At 43.0% G+C, this 20,350-nt stretch overlaps 1 protein-coding gene across 1 annotated transcript in view; it reads left to right on the forward strand.

The window, feature by feature from the left end:
* The first annotated feature begins 1,056 nt into the window (after positions 1–1,056).
* Heatr6 (HEAT repeat containing 6) overlaps positions 1,057–20,350 on the forward strand; it is a 29,367-nt gene continuing 10,073 nt past the window's right edge. Inside the window, 13 exon segments of the mRNA XM_051181414.1 lie at positions 1,057–1,113; positions 1,115–1,513; positions 2,855–2,962; positions 4,725–4,865; positions 5,642–5,757; positions 6,598–6,712; positions 8,409–8,510; positions 9,645–9,782; positions 11,818–12,119; positions 12,849–13,026; positions 14,958–15,164; positions 15,729–15,828; positions 18,368–18,723. Coding sequence (XP_051037371.1) covers positions 1,057–1,113; positions 1,115–1,513; positions 2,855–2,962; positions 4,725–4,865; positions 5,642–5,757; positions 6,598–6,712; positions 8,409–8,510; positions 9,645–9,782; positions 11,818–12,119; positions 12,849–13,026; positions 14,958–15,164; positions 15,729–15,828; positions 18,368–18,723 — 2,319 coding nt within the window.

A 20,350-nucleotide genomic window follows, 5' to 3' on the forward strand; every position in this document is an offset into this window, starting at 1 on the left:
AAAATATGCCTATTTGGAACTCCATGCCCAAGAAAGGAGCTGAAAATGGAGGTCATGGATGGAGATTACAATAACAGTGGGGAGGGTCACAGAGGTGTTTCTTTTAATAAACCATCATTGCAAAAGTCTCCATGACACTTGAATTATTTGGTTGGATGTTGTTGTGGTTTGAATATGACACATCTCCCACAGACTCATATGTTGAGGACAATTGGTCCATAGCTGATGACACTGTTCAGGAAGCAGGGGCATTACTGAAGGAGGTAGGTTACTAGGGTATTTTGTCCTGGGCCCACCTAGTTTCTTGCCACTTCCTGATTGCTTTAGGTGAGCAGCCTCAACCAAACATACCTGTTGTCATGATAATTCTCCTTTACTGCAGAGCAAAGCGGGACAGGCTTAAACCTCGGAAATACTGAGCCCCAAAATAAGTCCTCCTTTCTTTAAATTGTTCCTCTCAGGTATCTAATCTTAACAATGAAAAAGCTACTAATGCCAAAATGTTGCGATCTGGTAGTATATAAAATAAACATACCTATTATGTGGTCATCACTGACTAAAGGGGGAAAAATATACACAGGGTTCCCAGGGAAGCCTTTGAAGACTTTTTGCATTGATCCGAGTTACATGGTAGCAGCCCCTACACACCAAACTCCTACCCTGAGACTGTGGAAACTCACAGCTTAGCAACAGGATACTCTATAACCCAAGGTCATTCCGTCTTGAATAGTACTTTATGTGGGTCATCCATGTTGCTAAACCCATACTGTTCACACAGTCTCTTCATACTTCTACTGTGGTAAGAAAGGGGCCCCACCTCCTTCTAGCTCAGTGCAATGTTTGAACATGTCTTTTAAGTACTGCTTCAGACACTTTTGGTGTCAAGCAAGGAGAACCATTACTATAACAACCAGTTTATCTCACTGGGTGGGAGTACTTTCGCATCTGGGGGTAAAAGAGATCAAGGACTCTTTTAGAAGGGTGTCACATAGCATTTCTGTCACTGCCATCAACGAGCGTGCGCTACAACTCAGCCACAATATTGAAACTGTAGTAATGTCAGCCCAGCCCAGGGACAAACTTTCTGAAAAGATAAGGAGGTGTGGATGGCAATGTTTCCAAACCTTATTTCTGCCACCTTTTACAAGGTGATACTAGACCGAAGGAAGGCTATTGTAATCACACCACCGCTTGCAACCTGTAGTGCAACAAAGACTTTCCGGAACTAGAGCACACAGCGAGGCCCTGCCCCAATCGGTGCCCCGGAAGTACTTCCCAATTATATCACGCGGGAAAAATGGCGGCGGCGCAGGTCGCCTCCTCGCTTCCTTGTGGGCAGCCGCGAGAGGCTCCGCGGGAGACGTCGTCCGAGGACGATGGGTTCCGCCGCTTGTCTGCCAGGCTCCGCGCGCTGCAGCCGGATGACAGCACCGTGTCCCGAATGGAGATCCACCTGCTTTTCGACCAGCTCATCTCCGAGAACTACAGCGAGGGCGGCGGCGTGGCCCCCGAGGTAGGCGGCGTGCCTCACCCTTCCAGAACGACAGCTGGTTCCTCCCTCCGGCCCCTCCGGGTGTCACCGGCACACCGGATGACTTAGCTCCAAGCCGGCTTTCTCTCTCCGTCTCTGCCCTCCATCTTTCAAAGCTGAGTTCTGACGCCCTCAGCTGCCATCCCTGGTGAACGACTCCAGGAAAGTCGAGTCGAGGATGATTTTTAGTTGCTTTTCGTTGATGAACACACTGAAGCTCACAAAGAGCGTCACGGTTTTGGCAAATGGCAGAGCTAGAATTGGAGCCTGTTTGCCTTAGTGCCTGTGTTTTCTGTTTTGTTTCCGTACTAGCTCCTTCTGGTTTGCTTCACTTCTGCTGTCGGAGTAATCTTACTCATACACATCAGATCTTGTATATTACTAATTTCCCTGAATCCCTAAGCCAATCCTACAATGGCCCACAGGCATCTCCAATTTGATAGCTGTCAAAGGTGAATACTTCATCTCCTACACTGCCATCCCCAATTTATTCTACCCTGCCCCACCCCAAGTACACACAAAGTCCACACTCCTCTTCTTTCCTTTATCCTGCAGCCTGTCGGGTTAAATTTCTTCCGAGTCTGCCTCAAACATGTTTCACAGGTCACTCTTCTCTGTTCCCATTGTCTGTGCTGTAGGCAAAATAATTCTTGCCTAGACAGTTCCCCAGGTCTCCCACTGCTCTTCTCCAGTCTAGCCCCTTTCCAGACTATTCTTTGCCAGAATCTACTATTTGATTAAAAAAATAAAATAAACCAAAACAAAAAACCCCATAGTGTAAACCTAATCAGAGATCTTCAATGTATATTGGCAAATGGCAGAAGCAAGCTGCTCAATAAAATAATCTGTACAGTAAGAGACAGATATGGGGCTCAAGGAGGGATACGAATTTTAAAAAATAAGTGTGCATTTACATAAGAATGGAAAAATTCATAAGAGCATCAGCAGATGGTGTCTTTTGTGGATAGCATCTTTTTTTACTTTATAATTTTTCTGATTTTATATAAGGGTCATGTAAGTGTTGTTTCTGATTTGCCCAATAGCATTGAATGTCTGGCTCACTTGGTGTTTTTAGCTGTAACATGTGTGTTTTCTGTGTTGGAAGCCCTTCTTTTGTTATTTAATTTACTGTATAGTAAAAGTTCTTCTTCTTTTTTTAGTATTTCCTAATTTTTGTTATTTCATCCCCCAACCCTTATTTTCTTCCTCAACTTTCACTTGGATATTTTCCCTCACTGACTGTGGAACGTTCACTATACTTCCCATTTGACTGTGTTTTGGGGTGTTCACTTGGCTAATGGGTGCATTTATCTTTTTTAATAGGATGTCAGTGCTCTTCTTGTGAGGGCTTGTCAGTTGGTGCCTCTCAATCAGAATCACCTTGTCAGCAAAGTGTCTCAGCTGATCCATCATTTACTTAACAGATTACAGGTAATCACATATGGAACTTTAGGGCCGTGTTTGGGAATGCATATATGGTAGGCTCATCATTTTGTTTTGTTTTATTTGGAGACAGGATCTTAGTTCAGGTCGGCCCAAGAAAGACCTTGACCTTCTGATCTTTTTGTTCATGTTTAAAGTGTTGCAATTGCAGATGTTTGCTATCGAGCCAGGTGGGTTGTCTGATCTTTTGAAAAGCTTGGAAAAGCAAAATGCCTTGAGCTGAGAATATAACTCAGTGGTGGAGCCTTGTAAGGCCTGGCACACATGAGGCCATGGGTTCAATACCAGCATCAGTACCACCAAAAAAAGCAATGCTTATTAAGAGTATATAATTAAGACCAAGTAGAACGCTGGCCAAATGTATTTTCTGAGAAATTCTAGGCTTTTGCTTATGAGGATATTCTTTTATATTTGGTTCAGTAATCCAACATCACTCATGCCATCTTAGACTTTTTTTTTTTTTTTTTTTTTTTTTTTTGCTTTACCTGAGACTATTTTTATGATCTACATAAAACCCCATAAGTATGTTAGGAATAGAGAGCCCCAGGGTAAAAAGTCCACAGGTATTTCTATTAAGGTCTGTTCTTTGGTTTTCCATCTGTAAAACTTTGAAATTAATCCGCGAGTAGATGAATATATGGATGTCAATTAGCATTGTGTGTCAACCAGAATCCTTCAGACTACAAGAGAGGAGGGCATCCAAATAAAACCAGAGCCCTGCTGTCGGGCAAGGGAATGGATGCTGGTGTGTAACCAGCTGTGTGTGTTAAATGAGAAGAGACTGCTTCCAGGGTTAGAATGTCACAGACAGGTAGGAGATAGCTTCTGAATTTTTACTACTGTCATGTGCTTTATATGTGATCCATCTCTGTGTCACTGGCAGTTGGAAAACTTCCCATCACCTGGTGTATCTATAGTCCATAACCAACATTCTAGCATTTGATGATCCTGAATATGGACTTGAATGTCCATAAATTGTTTTTTGGTTAGCCCATTCTTTCTCAAGAAGCTTATAAACTCTAGGGATGTGTCATGTCTTCTTGGTGTATCCCTCACATTATGACAGATGAATAGTTAGTAGATATATTTGTTTGCTATGTGATAGTTGAAAAATTACTATGTGTTAAGTAAATTTAGTTGAATTATGACATTTCAGTGTATTGAATCTTGTGCCAGTATTTATAGCTGTCTGTTATGAGTAGATTTTCCCGCCAGCTGGTCTGGTTCCACCGCTGCACCAGCCCCCAATAACACACAGAGATGCTGTAATACATATAATTCTGTTGGCCAGTTACTAGTTTCTTATCGGCTAGCTCTGTCTTAAATATTAATCCAATTTCTATTAATCTAAGTACTTCCACGTGGTCCTATCTTACGGGAGAGAGGGGCTGGCATTCTCCTCTCTAGTCTCTACGTGCTGACTCCTCCCTACTACTTCCTCTCTCCTCCTAGTCCCGCTTATCCTGCTTTCCTATTGGCCAACAGTGTTTTATTCATTAACTAATATGAGAAACATTTAAAGAATGGCATCTCCCATCAGCTGTCAGTTTCTGATTAGTTCCAGGAAAAGTTACAAGGACTACCAGGTTCTAGTTTGGAAATATCAAGGGGACAGAAGTGATCAAAACCCTGTAGCAAGAAGATGGTCTCCCCCTGTCTTGATCAAACATAGACCCAACGCTTTGGTACAAAAAGATAAATGTATATTGTCTTATGTTAGATCATCTCTATTTTTTTCCTTTCTTGTTAGGTGGTTGTAGATGAGCAGAACTTGGATTTCCTGTTGACCTATACAATCTCAGCTATTCATCAGTGTAGCTCTTGGACACACATGGAAATTCTTCAAGCTCTGGCAACACTGGTTTACTGCAATGGTTCAAAATGTCAAAAGGTAGTGTCTTAGGTTATGTGCTAGAGGAAGAAAGGGTTAATTTCATTTTACAGTTTATAGCCCATCATCCAGACGAGCCAGGGCAGGAGCTGCAGCAGAAACCACTGGGAGATGCTGCTTACTAGCTTGCTTCCCTGGCTTGCTCAGCTGTCATTTATACAGTGCAGGCCCAACTGCCTAGGGATAGCACCACCCACAGTAGGCTGGAATCTTCTATATCAGTTAGCAATTAAGGAAATGCCCTACAAACGTTTCCCCAGGCCAGTCTAATGGAGACAGTTCCTCAGTTGAGGTCCCAGCCCCCTTCCCAGGTGACTCTAAGTTTGTCAGGTTGACCAATGAGATTAACTAGGACAGATAATTTAAACTGTTATGTCTTTCCTTTGAAAGGCTAGTAGCACAGACTTGAGAGCCAAGAAACCTGTGTTCAAGTATTCATCTTGCCACTCGTTGCATGTATAGCCTTCCTGATTCCCTTGGAGCCTTGTCTGATCATGTGTAAGATATTGCTCTGAGGATGAAGTGAAACAGTGCTTGGCCTTCTCTATTAACCATTATCATCATCATCCCCCTCTGTCCGTGTATCCAAGACTAAAGAGCCCCAGCAGTCACCTAGTAATTATTCTTAGTACTGATTCCTGGCATTATGTTTGATTTAACCTAATAGCTAATTTTTTTTAAATATTTAACTGCCCTTTAGTTAAGAAAATATTGTCTAACCAGTACTGTCTTCCTAGAAGCCGTTCTTATACCCACACTGCTGATATTTTTTTCAGCATCTCCCAGACTTGCTAGGCAAGAGCGGCCTCTTGATGAAGTTGAGTGACTCAACTCACCCTGATCCTGAGGTCAGGCGAGCTGCAGTACATTGTATGGCCAACTTATGTCTCAGGTATGTGGATCCAACCAGGCTTCCCAATAGTAGAAGGTAGGACCTCTCCTGGGCCCTTCGTAGATTGTTGTATCTGCCTGAAGCCAGAGCCAATGTAGAAAAATAACCTAGCTTAAGCTATGCCTAGTGACACATGTCTATGATCCCGTCACTCAGGAGGCTGAAGCAAGAAGATCCTTAGCTTGAGGCTATCCTATATAGCAAGTACCAGACCAGCTTGGGCAAGGGATGAGACTGTGTCTCAATAAACAAAAAGAGAAAGAACCTAGTTTACATTTCCTATGCCATTTAACAAGGTTATCTTACATTGAAGGGAGAAATGCATGCGAAAAGTGATAGGTGTGTAATATGTCAGTCTTATCATATTCTTTTAGGAAGAATATTTATGTGAATTTAGGCTCTTGTGAGATTTTTCTATTAAGTCTAGTTTCTTCTTTAAGAAGATGGAGCTGGTCTGTAGTATGCAGTAACAAACAGCACAGACTTGACTTTGTTGTCCAGTGGCTGGGAAAGCAGATTCAGTAATGTTCTCATATCACAGGATCTGCCTGCATTATTTCCCTCCTATGGCTGAACAGCAGAACCCAAAAGAGATTGTTTCGTTCACCTCCACTACACTTCTGTGCCATTTTTTTATAGAAACTTTTCTTCCACTTTCATGTGTGGTCAAGCCTATGCTGGTCCAACAGTAACTAATCAACCAAAATGCCATTTCTGGAGCACAGTAGTATTCAGGGATGTGTTCCAGACTTAGCAGTCTGTGTTGCTGGCATTAATGCTTGTCTATCTACACCATTTCAAAGGACACTGCTTGAATTGTTTTCTCTACATGTGTTTTAGTGTACCAGGACAGCCGTGCTTGGAGGACTCCTACCAGAACATCTGCTTCCAAGCTTTCTTGACTATTTTACGGTCTCCAAAATCGTCTGATATGGATGATATAACATTTTGCATGGTAGGTGAGACTGCTGTTAATATCTGGACACTGTAGGCATAGAACAGAGGCTAGAGGATCTGACTACTCTATTAGTTTGGTCTGGAAAGATAGAGCTACATGTATGTGTAAACGGTGTCTGTAAGTCAATAGCACTGAAGCTACACCTTTGAATTAAAATGACTATTTGAATTAAAAAGACTATTTTGCTTGCTTTAGTTTTGTTTTATTTTGTTTTGTTTTTTTTTTTGAGACAGGGTTTCTCTATGTAGCCCTGGCTGTCCTGGAACTCACTGTGTAAACCAGGCTGGCCTTGAAATCAGAGATCCACCTGCCTCTGCCTCCCGAGTTCTGGGATCAAAGGTGTGCGCCGCTGCTGCTGCTGCCGCCGCCACCACCCAGCTTTGAGTTTTGTATTGACAACTTGAAAGACCCTATTCTTTTTCCTCCTGAATCTAAAAACAATACAATGATTATGACTGACTTTAGGGTGAAAAGGAAGAAAAACTGTTCAGTAATATATTTTTAATGACATATGTGATGACACATGAGCATATTTTAAATTCCAAAGCATATATTTCAAGTATTATAGATCCAAGATAGTATGTTGTTTTTGGTACCTGACTGAGATATGACCACTGGAAATAATTCTTTCTTTGGGTCCTCAGCTTTTTGAATGAGCACATTTATCATTTGATGTCTTGTTTTACAACCTTCCCATTTTTAAAGTTTTAATGACTCCTAGACACCTTCCCAGTGCCAACTTATATATGACATGGTTTCTGATGACTACAGATGGAGTAATTTGGGCAGATTAGTTAAGTTTCTGGCACTTCCATGTTCTGCCCTAGAGTTGAACTGACAAAGCCATATTGTGGGGCTCTTACGTGGTACATAAGATGAAGCATTTAAAGTATGTGATAAAGTCATGTCGCTGTTGTTGGCTTACACATTTAGCTTCTAATGTAATTGTTGCAGCCATAATCCATGAAAATCAACTTTCCCCACTATTTCAACAAGTTTGCAGTTCACCTCCTCCCCTGTGGGCATTCTTGATCAGAACTGCCCTCCTACCTATGTCTTGGCCTTTAGGAGCTGTTCAAGGTGTTCATTACAGTTTATTACAGAGCTCCTCACATCTTTCTGTTTTTTTTTTTTTTTTTTTTAATGTGTTTTGTTTTTCAAGACAGGATTTTTCTGTGTAACAGTCCTGGCTCACTTTGTACACCAGGCTGGTTTTGAACTTACAGAGACCCACCTGTCTCTGCCTCCTGAGTGCTGAGATTAAAAGCATGTACCACCACTGCCCAGCTAAAAATTTTTTAAATGACACTTTATGTTATGGGTGTATGTGCATATGGGCATGCCATAGCACTTATGTGGAGCTCGGAGGACATGTTGGAGAAGTCCTCTCCTCCCACTGAGTGGTCCTGGGAACTGAGCTCAGGCCGTCAGACTTGGCGGCAGGTGGCTATACCTGCTGAGCTGTCTCACCCATCCCCCTTTTTGCTCATCATTTACACTTGCTGGTGTAAATGGAAGGAAGCTGTCCAGAGCGCCCATCAGCTCTGCTCTCTGGGGCCCTTCTCCGCTGTGCATGCTTCATAAAGTGTCCTCCCCCTAAGAGCCTTTTCTCTTCCATCTAACTGTTCCAGAGCTGGTCCATGAGGAACCAGGTCTTATTCTGCCTTCTGACTTGCATCTCTGCTCCCCTTAGTTGTTACAGAATGCACTGAAAGGCATACAGTCTCTTCTTAATGGTGGGAAGATGAGAATGACGCAAACCGAGCACCTGGGAGCACTCCTCGCTGTGCTAAAGGTGAGGGAGTCTTCACAGTTCCATGCCCAAGGGTGGGGCGTGGGGCTGTCCTGTACCCTCTCACCTCTCCTGGCGGTAAGGCATTAGAAGTTCTTAATGTGGATTATAAGAGCAGAATAAGATGTTCACGTTCAGCCATACTCAGTTAAAATTAAGAGCAGAGGACAACCGCAATCAATATATCAAAGTTTTAAGAATTACTTGGGAATCTCAGAAGGAATCAGTGGTGAGATATGATCTGTAGATAATTTAATTACAGATGATCTTGGACCTTCCTTCGCCTTTTTGTACTTAAGGAGCAGCAGGCTGCCATTACTAGCCATCACTAGCTTCTGAGCCTGCACACAATGGGAAAGTCAGGTCACCCTCTGAGACCCACTGCCCTTTAGGTCAGCCAGGAAGAGAGGTTCCGTGTTGCCTCAGGTCAAAGCTATCTGTAACAGTCTAGCTTTGTGACCAATATTTTAGTTACTTTCTCTTAATCCCTAAATAGGGGCAAACAGAGAGGGAAATAGTTGAATAAATACATACAATAAATTAGGAGCTGGAGAGATGGCTTGGTGGTTAAGAGCACTTGTTCCTTTCTCAGAGGACCTGGCACATACTTAGTGGCTTATAACAATTCACAGCTCCAGAGCCAGGGGATCCATCCCCTCTCGTCTGACCTCCACAGGCACATACATGCAAGCAAAACATGCACATAAATAAACCTAATTTAAAAAATAAAGAATTGGAGTTTAAAAAATAATAAATTAGTTTAAATAATTTGTGATCATATCATAAAATAACGGGATAAAAGTGAGTTGATAAGCCAAAATAATAGATGCACTAAAACTAAGCCTAATCTGGTGTGGCCAGTGCAGATCCAGCTGCATGTAGACACGATTAAGCTCTTTGCCCATCCCAGGACTTGCCACGCTCAACCCTGCAGGCCTCCCGAAATCAGATGAGATCAGGAGCATTCAGGGGGGTGTGGATCAAGCACTTCTTTGGGCACTAACCTTAAAGTATCTCCTTTGTCTCAATTTTATTCTGTAGTAGTTTTTAAGCATTGTCTGTGTTTTGTCAATGAGAACAGCTGGTTTCTGTTTATGATTTATGTGGCCTTTGTTTCTCCTCACTTTTCACTGTTAGAAAGTCATGTTTCACGGACTCCCTGGATTGAACATAGAGATGCCTGCGGTGCTGTACCCAACTCCACTTCCTCAGTATGATGGGCGATCACCTGTTAAACCACAGCAGCCAGAACCCAGTGCTGCTCGACCATCTGCGGTACATCCCTGTCCACTGAGATTTCAGCTGTGGATTGTCTGAGTGCTTGCTGTGTTGATGTGTGTGCTCACTGTATTTGCCTCTTGGCTGCTTCAGAAGGCCACTATAAACTTGTTTTCAAGTTAGTGTAGTTACTACAGAAATGTAAAATTGATCCGATTGCTCAGAGTACCAGCTAGAGTGCCTTGTACTTCTGAGAGGTCTAGCAATGTAACCACTGCAAACAAGCATTTGCTTTAACATGCAGTGCTATGAAGGTTCATTCCTGGGCCTCTCAAAATCAAGAAGAATCAATACACTTCTTTTGCAAAGGGCTGGCTATCACAGGTACCATAGTGCAAAAGCAACCAGATGGTCTGCATTCCAGTAGAAGCATAATAATAGAAACAGGCTGTGGGCTGGGCTGCCTTTTAGCCTTTGGGTCTTAATGTGCCAGTTCTTCTCCAGAGCCGCTGAAGACCATCTGCCTGTCAGGTCATTGTGTCCATGACACCACACTCCCATTTCCCAGCCTTTCTAGATAGCTGTTTTCTCTTCCCATTCCCCTGGAGACTCTGAAGTGTACAGATGCGTGGGCAAGATTTATAGCTAGAAATGTGCCAGCAGACAAAGAATGCTTACATTGGGAATTCATTTATTTATTTATTCAGCAGTTATTAAACATACTGTACTGAGACATTGGGGAAAACATGAAGAATGCAGGCACTAGAGGCTAGAGAGATGGCTCAGTAGGTAAAGTACCAGTTGCACAAACATAAGGACTTGAGTTCGCATCCCTTCCACCTATATTTAAAAACCAAAAAAACCTGGTGTCACACTTTTGTAACCCCAGCACTGCATGTGTGGAGACAAGTAGATCCCAAGAGCTGGCCAGCCAGTCAGTCTGGCTATTCAGTGAGTTCCAAGTTCACTGAGAACCTGCCTCCAAAAAATGAGGTGGAAAGGGTTAAACGAAGATGCACAGATGTCTTGCCTCCATACACCCATGTTACACACACACACACACACGGGAGGGGAGGTTGATTGAGTGATTGATTGATTGATTGATTGATTCTGCCTACCCATAGGAATTTTGTATAAAGATGGGTAACCCATTCCAGTCCTGTAATTTCTTTCACCAAAACACCTACAGAATACTGTGAGATCACATTCAGAGCATGCAGTCCAAATAAGAAAGAGGTTTACTTAAGATGTGTTGTGTAAATGGAGACTCCAGAATGAGTAACAGGGTGGAGATGAGGGGAAACAGAGCTGCATTCTCTGTAAGAGTGTGTGGCTCATGTCACTGGCAGTGTGGAGGGTTCTTACACAGAGTGTTACAGAGTCAGGGGTTTATCTTGTAGGTGATAGAAAAGTCATATAGCAAAATAATATGGTCAAATTCGTGCCTGAGAAAACCCCCAGATTTTTGCAAATAGAAAGTCTAGGTCAAGAGCACTTTAAGTAGTAGACAAGGGGAAGGAACAGATCCCAAAGATAGTTGGATGCCAGAAAGAACAGAAAGAAAGTGCCCTTACTTCGTATCTTTACTGCCTAACCTAAGATGCTTAGAACAGGCATCCTGTGCAATGGCTGCCACCTCCTGTGCGCTGTCCAGAGGGACACTTGCTGCACCTGGGTGACAGGTTTTGTGCTCATGTTCCATGGGCTTTCGAGCTCTGGCAGATGCTCTGGAAAAGGCCAGTTTCTCTACAGCTTTGCCTGGTGCTTATAGGTGAGGGCGGAGACACTCTGAGAAGTGACTGCAGCGTCACTTGGGCCTTGTTCCTTGTGGTGGGAGTTTAATGCTGTGCATCATGCGTCATGCCTGGCACCTTCTGCCACTCTTGCTTCTTCTTTTTCCTTTCTGCAAACTGCATGTTGGGAGCATCTCCAGTCACTTTAAAATGCAAAGGTACCAATGATTTCAGTTGAAAGGTAGTTTTGACTGTCATAATATATATGTGTATGTGTAGATACATATAAGTATGTAAGTATGTGTGTGTGGTTATGCATATGTATATATTATGTATAATGTCTTTGCTCCTAAAATCAGAATAAAAAGAAAAAACACAAAGTAAAAGCAAAGAAAACCCAACAAGGAGAGAAGGAGGAGGAGGAAGAATCCAATGGTGAATTGGAAGTGGGCCCGGCTCTCAGCACGAGCAGGAAAAACACATGTGGCGAGAGCGCCTGGTGCTCCTCCCCCTGGGGCTCGCAGAGTTTGCCTGTGGATGGAAGCAGAGCTGCAGGAAGACAACAGGTCTCCTGGCCTTTCGCCTCCTCCAGCTGGAAAAGAGTCAGCAGCAGTGAGTCAGACTATTCCGATTCAGAAGGAGGCATGCAGGGTAAAATGAGGTAGTAGTATTTTGTTATAACATTCTACCTTTGTAGTTGCATATGACTTGAGAACCTGTCTGTCTGCCATGTGGCATTGACCTTGAAGGTCGTCTTCACGTGGGGGCTTTGCGTCACTTTGACCCATGGCTACTTGCTGGATCTGCTGTTGTGACTCTGCTTCTCTCTGGGCTTTCATCTTGTTAACCACTAGCCCTCTTCAAAATAAGCTCACAAGTCATAGTTTCTGGAAAACTTTTCCAATACCTCCATTCTGACTTCAGGTCTCTGTTATATGACCATGTAATTTACCTTTGCCCTAGTGTCATGTAAAATGTGTTACAGTTAACAGTTCTTTTTTGAACCATCTGTCACTTCCACTAAAAAGCATGTCAGCGGTGGTAGGGGCTTTGTGTGTGTGTGTGCGCGCGTGTGTGTGTGTCCACCTCAAGTGCTGTGGGATTATCCACTGAGTAGATGCATGGATACTCTGCACTGTTTCTTGTCTAACTGGGTTTCCTAATCAAAACATTAGTCTCTTATACTCTTGTTTGGTTTTTAATCAGCCTTAATATTAATAGCTTGTGGCAAAGTTACCTAACATGTTTTGGTCATATTTTGAAAGGGATGATAACATCCTTAGGGGTACTCAGGATGCTTAGTTTCTTAAGTCATTTGAATTGGTTAGAATACATAGCATTTCCGTTTGCATTTTTAAAAACTTACTAAACATTCTTCTCACTATGAAAGGTCATACCAAGCTAAGGTTCGCCAAGGGGCATTAGCTTGTTTTCTTTCTACAATCAAATCGATAGAGAAAAAAGTTCTATATGGCTACTGGTCAGCCTTTGTTCCTGACACTCCTGAGCTTGGAAGCCCACAGTCTGTATCCTTGATGACACTCACATTAAAGGACCCATCTCCAAAGGTAAGACAAAATTTTATGTCCTCTTGCCCTTTGCCCCATCCAATCTTCTCTGAATAGTGCTCTCATACCAGCCCAGGTCCTGACTTGAGAACCTTAATAGGTAGGAAATCTGCAGACCTGAGTTAAGATTATACCCAACCCCCTAGGCTTTGCTTGAAATCAGAGCACACTGCACTATAATTTATGTGTCTCTGAGTCCCACTGAAGCTGTTAGGTGTTAGGAACAACTCAATGGCTTAACTCAGCACAATATAGTATACATGGTGTAGAGGCTAACTAAAGCTTAGAAAAGTGCCTGTATTGTTTTGTGAAAGCATAAGATAGAAGTATAAATAAAATAAGGTCCTAACGATTTGCCCATATCTTAAAGAATCAAGAATGATTTATATATTTTAATGAGAAAACAGCAATTTCAGGAAAGAGTTTTGCAGTTTGGATAGCATCAGCAACTACCCCATGGCAGATGGAGAGTCTGCCTCTGTTTAGATAGTTTCCTCTCTGGAAACTAGCTCTTAAAAAGGAGTCTGTTCTCAGCCTCACAGCAATGGGTATTGAGAAATCACACTGAGGAACACCTGGCTTTCCTTAGGTAGTCCACATACCCACCGAAAGTTGAGTATTTTAATTAGCCATACTGCATATTTTACCTATTTTTAAGGCTTCTCTCTAAAAGAAGAGTATAATCCACAGTAGATGGAATACTTCCTGCTGGTCTGGTCCCAAAGCCACACCAGCCCCAAATAACACACAGAGATGCTGTATTAGATATAAAGCTATTGGCCTGTTACTAGCATTACTTATTGGCTAGCTCTGTCTTAAATGTTAACCCATTACTATTAATCTAAATATTTCCATGTGGTCTTATCTTACCGGAGAGAGGGCCTGGCATTCTACTCTCTCCGTCCTCCATGTTGAATCTCCCCCCTACTACTTCCTCTCTCCTCCTTGTCTCCTAGTCCCACCTATCTTGCTTTCCTATTGGCCAACAGTGCTTTATTCATTAAACAATAAGAGAAACATTCAGAGAATGACATCTCCTATCACTCCATAATCACTTGAGTAGCTAATTACAGTGTAAGAGAGATGGCTCAGTGATGAAAAGCATTGACTGCTCTTCCAGAAGACCCACGGTCAATTTCCAGCACCCACATGGGAGCTCACAGTCACCCGTCTTCCTGAAATAAACAGCACTCCATGACTAAGATGGCTTTTCCCCTCTCCACACATAAGATTATTTCTAGGGTCTGTGAGATGGTTCAGTACTTAAAGAGCTTGCTGTGCAAGCATGAGGACATGAGTTCAGATCCCCAGCACCCATAAAAAAGCTGGGTAGTTGAGACAGGTGGATCTCTAGGGCTTGCGGGCCAGCCAGCCTAGCCAAATCAGTGAGCTCCAGGTTCAGTGTGAGGCCTTGTCTCAAAAACTAATGTGGAGAGCAACTGAGGAAGAAACCTGGCATTAGACTCCACACGCATGCACACACATGTACACATAAACATATACAACTTCCATTCTTTATCAGATACACCCATTGCAGTGTTATTTCCTTCACCCAAGCGTTTCTAAACAATGCATTACCATTGTTAATATGCATAGACACATACTGGGATGCTTCAGACTCGAATGTAAGTAGATACTCTCAGGTGCTGTTTAGTTCTCTTTCCATTGGCCTTATACTTAGGTATGGAGGTCTCTAATCATTCCCACAGAGGACTTCAGATCTGTGTGCTGCCCTACTGATGTCCCATGGTGGCCTTCTGTGGTGCAGGTGGCCTACCTTGTAGCTGCCCTTGGTACCTGATGCATCCTCCCCTTGCCTTCCTTCTCTGCCCTGATGGCCCTGAATACTTGGAGAACTGAGTCAATATAGAAAGAAGGGAGCCTGAATCCCAGCCTCTGACTGACCGGTGTGAATCATCTTGAAATTCCAGACACGTGCCTGTGCCTTGCAAGTTTTGTCTGCAATCTTGGAAGGCTCAAAGCAGTTTCTTTCTGTTGCTGAAGACACCACTGACCACAAAATGGCTTTCACCCCCTTCTCTGTAACGATTGCGTCCAGCATTAGAGAGTTGCACAGATGTCTTTTGTTAGCGTTGGTGGCAGAGTCATCGTCCCAGACCATTACTCAGATAATTAAGGTAAGTTCCAAGTTCAGCTTCAGAGAAACTTCAGTTTGTGTGTCTCACATCACCCAAAAGTAATCTGACTTGAGAACATAAGTATTAAGTATATCAAAGACACCTGTTTGGAAGTCTGTGCCTATTAGCTAATCTAACTACAGACATTAAAAAGACTGGTTTTCAGCTGGGCAGTGGTGGCGCACACCTTTAAATCCCAGCACTTGGGAGGCAGAGGCAGGCGATCTCTGTTGAGTTTGAGGCCAGCCTGGTCTACAGAGCTACACAGAGAAACTCTGTCTTGAAAAACCAAAACAAATAAATAAAGACTGGGTTTTGTTTGTTTGTTTTGTTTTTTAGTAAATAGACCTTTAAAATTGGGCAACAGAAGAATGGTGGGATGGCTCCATGGGTAAAGGCTCTTGCATCAAAACAAGTTTGATCCCCAAAATCCATGAAGTGGGAGGAGAGAACAGATTCCCACAGTTCCCCTCTGACCTCCACATACACACTCACAAAAATAAGTATAAAAAATATCATTATTATTTTTTGTGTGGGTGAACATATGTTTCTGTTCTGTCACAGTGCCTTGCAAATCTAGTATCAAATGCCCCCTACAACCGCCTAAAACTCAGCTTGCTGACCAAAGTCTGGAACCACATCAAGCCTTACATCCGCCACAAAGGTTAGTAGTGCAAACTGCTTCTTTATGTCCATCAAATGTAGATTGTCAGTGTTGCAAATAAAGAGAAGTACATGTTGAGAGCATTTCTCCAGCCCTAAGAGCTTTGCTTGGTGTCAGCTTGTCAAGGGCACTAGATGGTCATTGGGGGAAGGAAAGAAGGTGGAGAACTGGTTATGAGTTGAGTGCTGCTTCGATTTCTCAAGACAGTGAACAAGCTGCATCTCAGAGAGATGGATGGAAGGAAGGATGGATGGATGGGTGGGTGGGTGGATAGTAGATGGGCAATATCATGTTTTGGGGAGAAACACCATAATACAAAGATCTGACTTCTGTAACGTGATCTGAGGGGTTCATGTAAAGTCATTTGAAGTTGGTTCACATCTCCTCTAACTGAAGACTTAACTGCTGTAAGTCTTGGCTTTTCCCATACATATGTATGGGCTGTAAACTCCTGCCTTTAGAATATCTTTTTTGTTTGTTTGCAGGATTGCAGATCAGGCTCCCTTAGAGTTGCAGAGTTTTGTTTTGTTTTCTGGAATGTGCAGTGTTTTCTGGAATGCTGTGGGAGGGGCCCTGGCCCTGGAGTCCGTCTGAGAATCTATAGTTCACTCCCTCTTCTTCCATTCTCACAGCTATGGCCCATCCAGAACCCCAATTTCCTCATAACAGGAAGACTTGCACCTGTTCTGTAAGGTTTTCATGAGAGGCCAGGTTCAACCCATTCCTTACGTAAGCCAGTGTATAAACCAGGACACAGAAAGGCCTATCTGAGGCCTCTCATCACAGGGATGGCAGAAGCACAAGGTAGAGCCCAGGGCTCCTGGTGCAGGCAGCTGCTTGTCTAGCTGTACCTTTTCCCTTTAGTTGCATCTTCAGCCCCAGGACAACAGACACATCTCAACAGTCCCTGTCAAATGTTTGACTTTGTGCTTGAATGTTTTCATTGTTAAAATGTTCAAACTCTGAAATGCTTAGGAGGCAATCTAACAAAATTTGAGGAAGGTTCGTATGAACACTAGAAAGTGATGGATATAATGGAAGAGTCCTTGTTCATGGTTAGGGTTCAGTGTCAGTTCTTCCAAACTTGACCTAAAGTTTAGTGTAAAGCCCAGCAGTCAAAAGCCCAGCAGGTCACTGTGTATAACACTGGCCAATAGGTTCTCAGCCGAAAGACCTGAAATAGGAAGCATAGTACTGACAGAGAAGTTGGGCTGGAGGTCGAGCTCAGTGGTGGAGCACTTGCCTAGAGCTGCAAGACTCCAGGTTCCATCTGCGAGTGTCCACACCTCAAACCCTACTACAGTGAAGACTGTAGAACATAGATCAACAGAAGAGAGTAGAGGGCCTAGCAGCATACCCACATCATCAGCGTCAGCTGCTAACTCTTCCACAAATGGTGCTGGGGCTGCTAGACAGCCACATGCAAAAAACTGAACCCGGATGCTGACCTTTTAGCTTTTTCATTTTCTCATTTGTTACATATGTGTGGTGGTGTGAGTGCATGTGTTCATGGGCTTTTGTGTACGTGGGCACGCACAAGTGAAGGCCAAGGTTGGCATCAGGTATCTTCTTCAGTTTTTCTAATTAATTCATTGAACAGTGTTTGTCAGCTGCACCCGGATCTCTGGCTAGACACTTTCCTCCTGGGATCCCAGGTCTTGTCTTCAGAGCACTGGAATTATATGTGGGCTTCCATACCCACTTAGTATTTATATGGGTTCTGGGGATCTGAACCCCCAGGCCTCATACTTATGGGCAATTGCTTCAATCACTGAGATAACTCCCCCAACCCTGTTTTTTTTTTTTTTTTTTTGTTTTTTTTTTTTGTTTGTTTGTTTTGTTTGTTTTTGTTTTTAATAGCTTTTTTCTTTTAAATCCTTGGATCATTCAAGTTCGAGGATTAATAACATGTTGTTACTATGTGTATCACTGTAGTGTTTCTGCTTGTTTTTGAAATGGTATCTTCCTATAGAGCCCAGGCTGGCCTCAATTGTCCCCCCCACTTCCAGAGTGCTAGGATTGTAAAGATACATTGTTTTTATTTTTGTGACTGTGGCTGAGTATGTACATGTGTATGTGGGTACCTAGGAGGCCAGAAGAGGGTACAGAATCCCCAAGAACTGGAATTACAGGCAGTTGTGAGCTACATGGTGTGGGTGCTACAAGTCAACCTCTTAGTCTTCTGTAAGAGCAGCAAGTGCTCTTACCAACTCTCGTCCCCAAGTGTGAGGATTTCAGGTATACAGCTCCATACCTGGGTTCTATGGCCTTTTTACATCAAGAAACATCACCCCATATTTTGATTTTGATTTTTCTAGTATTCTCATTTGGATACTCCTAGTCAGCTGTCTTGTAGAATAGTGTTCTTGATTTCTCATGTTGCTCCATCATGGTATTGTCCCATATTTTCTGTGAATTGGAATTAGGAGTTTAATTATGCCTAATGAAAGAAAAGTCTTGCAGCCCTTAATTGCCAGCGGAGATAACTGTAGCACTTATGACAGTGGTTTTGTGATGTGCTCTGATTTTCTTTGGACAGATGTTAACGTTCGAGTGTCAAGTCTCACACTCTTAGGAGCTATTGTGTCCACTCATGCGCCTTTGCCAGAAGTCCAGCTGCTCCTGCAGCAGCCCTGTTCCTCTGGGCTCAGCAGCAGCAATCCAGCAACTCCTCACCTCAGCACTCCCGACTACTGGAACAAAGTCCCTGTGGGACCCTCTCTGGAGGAAGCATCGGTCAGCTCGCCAAAGGCATCTGCAGAGCCCTGCTGGCTCATCCGACTCTGCATCTCCACTGTGGTGCTGCCCAAGGAGGATTCCTGCTCAGGTGGCGATGCTGGCTCTGCCCAGGGAAGCGCCTATGAACCGTGCCCCATGCGACTGGAGGCTCTGCAGGTAGGAATCGTCATGCCCTCTTGTCTGCAAGGAAGGGCCCATTCCTTCTCAGGAGGGTGACTAAGGGGCAAGTGTATCAAGTGGCCTCCCTTTTAGGTGTGGCCTTTGCTTTGTTGTTTTGTTTAGGGCGGTCCTTGTAAATTGTTAAGTATATTCCTTTCTGTTCTTTTTTTTTTTTTATAGACTGTTGTAGTCACTTCAAATATTGTATGACAGGTGGATATAATGATTAAGTTTGACTTCTACAACTTAAAGTTAATTTTCTATAAATTCTTTGTTGTCATCTTTATTTATTTATTGAAACAAAATGATTGCTCTTTGGAAGGAAGAAAATATCCCTTTCAGAGCATGTTGGCCTAGATATTTAATTCCAACACTTGGGAACAAAGGCAAGCAGGTCTCTGTGAGTTCAAGGCCAGTCTGGTTTTCATAGCAAGTACCAGACCACACAAGTTTACATAGTAAGATAAGAACTCATCACAAAGTAAATAAATAAACAAATAAACATTTTGAAAAGGAAAGAAAATACCCCTGTACTCAGATGTAGTCTAAGGCGCTTGAGTATAGTCAGGGTTCTCTAGAACAGTTTCTCAACCTGTGAGTCATGACCCTTTTAGGGAAGTCACACATCAGATATCTTGCATATCAGTTATTTACATTACAATTCTTAACAGTAGCAAAATTACAGTTATGGTAGCAATGAAATAATCTTATGGGCTGGGCAGTGGTGTCACTTGCCTTTAATCTCAGCATTCAGGAGGCAGAGGCAAGTGGATCTCCATGAGTTCGAGCCCAACCTGGTCTATAGAGCAAGTGCCAGGACAGGCTCCAAAGCTACACAGAAAAATCCTGTCTCGAAAAAAAAAAAAAAAAAAAAAAAAGAAAAGAAAAAAGAAATAATTTTATGGTTGGAGGTCACCACAACATGAGAATTATAAAGGGTCACAGCATTAGGAAGGTTGAGAACCACTGCTTGAGAGGAACAGAACTGATAGAATGAGTATATATACCCATTTCATACATACATACATACATACATATATGTGGGATTTATTAGAATGCTTACAAGCTGTAGTCCAGCTAGCCCAATAATGACTGTTTACCAACAGGAGGTCCAAGAATTTAGCAGTTGTTCAGTACATGAGGCTGGATGTCTCAGCTGGTCTTCAGCATATGCCAGAATCCCAAAGAAGTGGGCTCTAATGCCAGTGAAGGAATGAAAGTGAGAACAAGCCAGCAAAAAGCAAAAGTTCCCTTCTTCCATGTCCTTTATACAGGCTGCCAGCAGGAATGGCCCATATTAAAGGTGGATCTTCCCACCTCAAAAGACCTGGATTAAAAGTGGGTCTCCCCACTTCAAATGATTTCATTAAGAAAAGAATCCCTCACAGGCATGCCCAGCCACTTGGGTTTTAGTTAACTCCAGATGTGTTAAGGTGACGGCAATCACAGCTTAGTTCTGCTGGTCATCTGAGGACACTGAGTACACCCTTTACCCTTCAGCCTTGATCCTCTCGGCTATAAATTCCATAAAAATGTGCATCAAAGGATTACCCTGAGGCTTGAGTGAGATGCAGGAAAGCATCATGGAGCTAACGCCAGTAGTAGCTAGATTACGGCTGCTTCT

This window comes from Phodopus roborovskii, unplaced genomic scaffold (assembly GCF_943737965.1).
Source record: "Phodopus roborovskii unplaced genomic scaffold, PHOROB, whole genome shotgun sequence".
Taxonomy (NCBI): domain Eukaryota; kingdom Metazoa; phylum Chordata; class Mammalia; order Rodentia; family Cricetidae; genus Phodopus; species Phodopus roborovskii.